General features: G+C 36.3%; 1 protein-coding gene across 1 annotated transcript; it reads left to right on the plus strand.

Moving 5' to 3' along the window:
- The first annotated feature begins 528 nt into the window (after positions 1-528).
- LOC145204668 (uncharacterized) lies at positions 529-4,432 on the plus strand. The gene is made up of 5 exons (XM_080077265.1): positions 529-743; positions 1,084-1,274; positions 1,536-1,617; positions 1,980-2,132; positions 3,149-4,432. The coding sequence occupies exons 1-5, from the start codon at positions 615-617 to the stop codon at positions 3,542-3,544; spliced, it is 951 nt and encodes a 316-aa protein (XP_079933391.1). The 5' UTR covers positions 529-614; the 3' UTR covers positions 3,545-4,432.
- Positions 4,433-4,822: the final 390 nt, after the last annotated feature.

Genomic DNA, 4,822 nt, shown 5'->3' on the forward strand with positions numbered 1-4,822 from the left:
CAATAACCGCGCAATATTTGCCAAACCCTAATTCAGTAATGCACTGTAGTGCCTGCCATGTTAGCAGAGAATTTGATTCGGTTAGATAAAAGCAATTTGAAATGTCTTGTCTAATAATCAGGTAAAATTTGTGTCACCTTAAAGCAGATTGTCTATATTTTAATGTAATGTATGATATGGTTTCGTGTCACTAGAAACTGAGTGTGAGGTATGGAGACATATGATGCGTATAAACACTTTATGAACAAGATATCAACCACGCCTGTAATATCCGTAGATTTTTAAGTGAAGCATGAAAGATTTGAGTAATTAATTTTACCGATTTAACCAGCATTCTCATATGCGAAGCATGGGGCCTTAAATTTAAGCTTAAACTTGGCTCAAAACAAAAATGTTTTAAAGCTCGAAATATACTCGAGGTTAAATCATCGTTAATAAACTAAGTGTTATATTTTCACATCATTTTTTTGTCTGACGTACCGCTTTTGGCAAAGATCTTTTTCAAATTGCGAAAGTGGAGATGGAAATATAAGTCCTGATATTTATACATTTTCATATTTTAAAGGTAAATTCATCCAGTTTATTTTACTTGCCTAAATTATCATTTTGACATCATGAAGATACTCCTTTGCCTTCTAGCCTTGTTTGCCTCCTGCAGAGCTCAGTGCGCTTTATCGAACAACTGGAAACCACAATCTATATATGAAAGGGCTGGACAGGCTGATTATGTCGTCGATGTGAAGGTAAGAATTATAATTATTTTTTTTTAGTTGGTTTAAGTACATGTGTAACATAAAAAGTACGATTGGATTTTATGACATGAAAATTGAAAATGGCAGGCCTGCAGTATATAGTGAATGATGTCATGAAGTTTGTTGTGTTACAAACGAAATTTAGCGTCAAAAATGTAAAGTTGTAAACCCTACGGCAAAAAAATTGGTATTTGCTGTTTCAAACTTTTTGCGTTCCATGTGTACTTTTGTAGTAGGGAGCAACCATAAAATACAACTAATTGACATCAAAAACGTTTGTGGAACTATTTAATTACATAAGCCATACTCAATAAGAACAAATGTATTTCAGGTCGTTGAAATTATGCCACCTCCGTCCGGGTCAACTTTGTTCCCAGTAAGAGTTGATCTAATTTGCGGGATAAAGTCAACCGGTTCCCCGCCACCGGCATCATTTGTAGTCGATGGTTTCGGTCCTCGACCTTCTGGTTGCCCGTATCGCGATGTTGTTCAGGATCAGGATTACATCTTGCTCCTTTCCTCGTAAGTTTCCCAACATTTAAAACTTACGCGTTAATTTTTGTAACTTACTGTCAGCAGCAGTTGGCGCCTTAGGTGTAAATTTTGTAACTTATCCAATCAACGTATTGCTCCCAACCGTTATGTTAAGTACAGTTTTTTTTTATCTCACTTAATTAATGTAAGGTATAACTTTTTAAACAAGTTGTGTAAAAAATTATCTGAACTTAGTTTATTTACGTACTTTGCCCAAGATATATCACACTAGCGTTCATTTGTTTGCAGACCTGACAGTAATAATGCGTTCTCGTTGACGGAAGTTAACCAACAAAGTGCAGTTCTCGATGAGTCCGAAGAAGTATTATTCGTAAGCGCAAACGTCGTTCAATCGTTTCAAACGGGTTAACTTTGCATCTTACTGGTTTAAGCTTATGCAAATGTTTTTTACGAGATCTTTTCCTCTACTGTAAAGACACGTTATATTGTCAACTTTATTATCAGTTTGTTAGTCTCAACGCTGCATTTCTGTTTACTTTTTGGCAATTAGTTTTGCTTTTGCTATGTTTATAAAGTTAAAAACATCAAGAAGACAAAAGCTGCAAGTTATAAACATTACTGTCGCACTTGTTGTATTAATCAGTTAAACACCGGTTAAGCATTACATTCTGAGCAGGGATTTGAACCCACTAGCCGATGAACAACGTTCACTAATCTACATTTTTTACACAGGCGCTAGGCAACATGACTAAAGATTGTACAAGCACAAGTGATTGTGAACAAAGACCACCAGGATGGCAAGCGCAAGAGGAACAGGAGAGGGCAAAAGATGCTGACATTGTTGTCAAGGCTTTCGTTAACTCTATTCACTACTACGGGGCAAATGTAAGTATTGTTTGTGTTGTAGTGAAGTAACTAAGTCACATTTGTTTGATAAAATCCACTGTCGAATCGTATGCTCTACACATTTTAGTCGGAAATATCTTCTTTTTCATTATTATGGGTATCAATTAGGTTTAAGCAAAGCTGCTAAAGCAAAGAGTGTTTTTAAGAAAGGCAAGGCGAAACTACAACCCACAGCCTGCTATTGCAAATTCATTAGACAGCTATACTAGCTACCTAAATATTGATTTGTTGTCGTTTATACGCTATTTAATATTACGTACGAAGCTACAAAATTTAAATGTTTTTTTACGCTGTTTAAAGCAGGGCGCTTACACATACGAACTCCGACGCCTTTTGTTTGTTTATGAGCCACGCACTTTAGTTAAAGCTATTTAATGAAAAAACAAAGCCGATAGAAGAGAAGTAGTGTCCCCGTGGGGTAAATAAGAGCCTCCATATATTAGTGCATAGTTGATTGTTTTCGACATTGTAGAAAATAATATTTGAAAAAACATGTTTTGACACTCTGCTGCTGTGATGATGACAACAGAGGTTTGGAAAAGTCTTGCACAACAATGAATTTAATATATGCAACCTATCTAGCAGTTTTAAGTTGATCACCCTTTTTATAGACTTGAAACGCTATTTGAAATGTCCTGTTGGGGCTTATGTATCTAAGGGACTATTTATCGGATTTTTTCCTCAGAACTGCCCATTAGAGAAACAGACATGATTTGTGTTTTCACTTATTTAGCTATAGGTTTAACCATCGGCACTCTATTTAGTGATACGATACATGGTTTTGAGTTTGGCTCCCCTGGCCAATCGTCTAAGTGCACGCCCGCTTTTAACTGCTTCAAACAAAAAGATGCAGTGTAAAAGAGTAGTAGTGCCACCAAGCGATGATTATAGTACCACTATACGTTGGTACTTTGTTGACTAAATATTTACTTATATTTCCGAAACCATTTTTGAAAGCTTTGATTTAATAACAACTGACTTCTTTGCGTTAATAGGAAAACCAGTACGTGGCAGCTTGTACGCTCAAATGTTTGATGAACGAGCCTTACAATCTTCTGAACTTCAATAAACAATTCAATGTAACTTCTCTTGGTGCATTTTCGGGAATCTGTCAAGAACATCATGTCACGGAGGGGAAGGATTACATCTTGTTTCTGCAACGTCATTTTCCTATTTTTCCCCTTCCCGGACAAACTGTTCCTCCTTCTATTATGGATAACTACATCCTAGGTCCCCACGAAGTCAACTTGCAGGAGGCTACATTTGAATTCACGCCTGATATTGAACAAAAATTCAGCGATTATTTGGCGAAGTGTGGTGGCGCCAAAGAGCTTATGTTTTTACCGCTGCTGGCATTGTGTTTGCTTGTTTCTCTTGCATACGGATTTTAGCTTTCAAATGTAGTAGGCCTATTACTCAAGTCTTTTACTCTAAATTGACGGTGCAATTGTCTTGTAATTTGTAACTGACCTGTGCTCTAATTAATCAGTTATCGTCTCAAATTTACGGATTATTTTACATTGATCTCATTTACATTACAAAGACAGTGTTTATTAAATTTTTATCAAATGTTATACAATCAACTAACTCACAACTCACAAACAACGGGGTTGCAGCCAAACAAGGCATTCAGCAATGCAAAAAAAGAATAGGCTATAAGCCTACTGCTTATTTTGCCTTTATTTGTTTCCAGCTCACTAACAATGTGATCTAACTAAGTAACATGAATAACGCATATTTAACATGAATGTAGCTTCAAATAAAAAAATAACCGTAGGCCTATCTTTTGTTTCGCAAAATTTGCTGCGTTGTAGGCTAGGCTAAACTCTTCAGAGAATTGAGAAACTTCAAAGAGCAAAAAAATATATAAAAAGCAGTAAGCTATTAAAAAAGAGTTAATTAAGATAATACAGTTATAAAATAAGCTAAAGTTTTTGATTATCGTTATTTCCGCTTTCGTGGTTGTCTGGACATAAATCCGATTTTACAAAAGTGCGTCATTGCACGGTCCGGTGACTCGCACGAGGATCAGTATCTACGCAGAAAGCGTTCTGGCCTGTGATTGGCTGAAATCGGAAACAGCTGTAAAGAAAGAATTTGCTGGGCGAGAAAGAAAGCTAGGCAGCACTGTTGGAAGGTTTGTTGAGTAGTGATTTGGCAGAAAGGTGACAAGCCTTGTCCTTGGCTGTGCTCTTCAAGGTATTTAGTGGATGTAGAAAGCGCCTCAGTACTTATGTGAAAAGTTAATGTTCGAGTGCGAGTTGTGTTTAGTTTGTCAGGTTTTAGATGTTGCGTTGTACCGTTTTTCGTTTACATACGCCCTTCAGATGGATTTATTTCACAGAATAAAAACTGGAGCCTTGGATACAACCGTAATGGAGTAAATTGTTGATATCCACGTTGAAATAATGCACTTTCGGAGGTATGGTATGATATTTAGGCCTATGATAGTACAGTTTATGATGTCACGTTTGAAATGTTCACTACTATGCAAAATAGATCGTTGAAAGTCTTATATTGAAGGTCAGTGTAGCTGCTGTAGCGGTTTTGATTCTATTTGTTGTTTACTAGCTGTTGAGTTATAAGCCAGAACAGAAAAATGTAATTTTAAGCCTCTAAACCAATGCCAGAACAGAAAAATGTAATTTTAAGATCTCTAAACCTGATGT

This window comes from Phallusia mammillata, chromosome 1, assembly GCF_965637545.1.
Source record: "Phallusia mammillata chromosome 1, kaPhaMamm4.hap1.1, whole genome shotgun sequence".
In the NCBI taxonomy this organism is placed as follows: domain Eukaryota; kingdom Metazoa; phylum Chordata; class Ascidiacea; order Phlebobranchia; family Ascidiidae; genus Phallusia; species Phallusia mammillata.

What these genes read in the sequence shown, in the direction of transcription:
- LOC145204668 (XM_080077265.1), top strand. Translation starts at nt 615, where the DNA reads ATGAAGATACTCCTTTGCCTTCTAGCCTTGTTTGCCTCCTGCAGAGCT. An exon ending in ATTATGTCGTCGATGTGAAG is followed by an intron (nt 744 to 1,083) that starts GTAAGAATTATA and finishes AATGTATTTCAG; the next exon opens with GTCGTTGAAATTATGCCACC. An exon ending in TTCACTACTACGGGGCAAAT is followed by an intron (nt 2,133 to 3,148) that starts GTAAGTATTGTT and finishes TTGCGTTAATAG; the next exon opens with GAAAACCAGTACGTGGCAGC.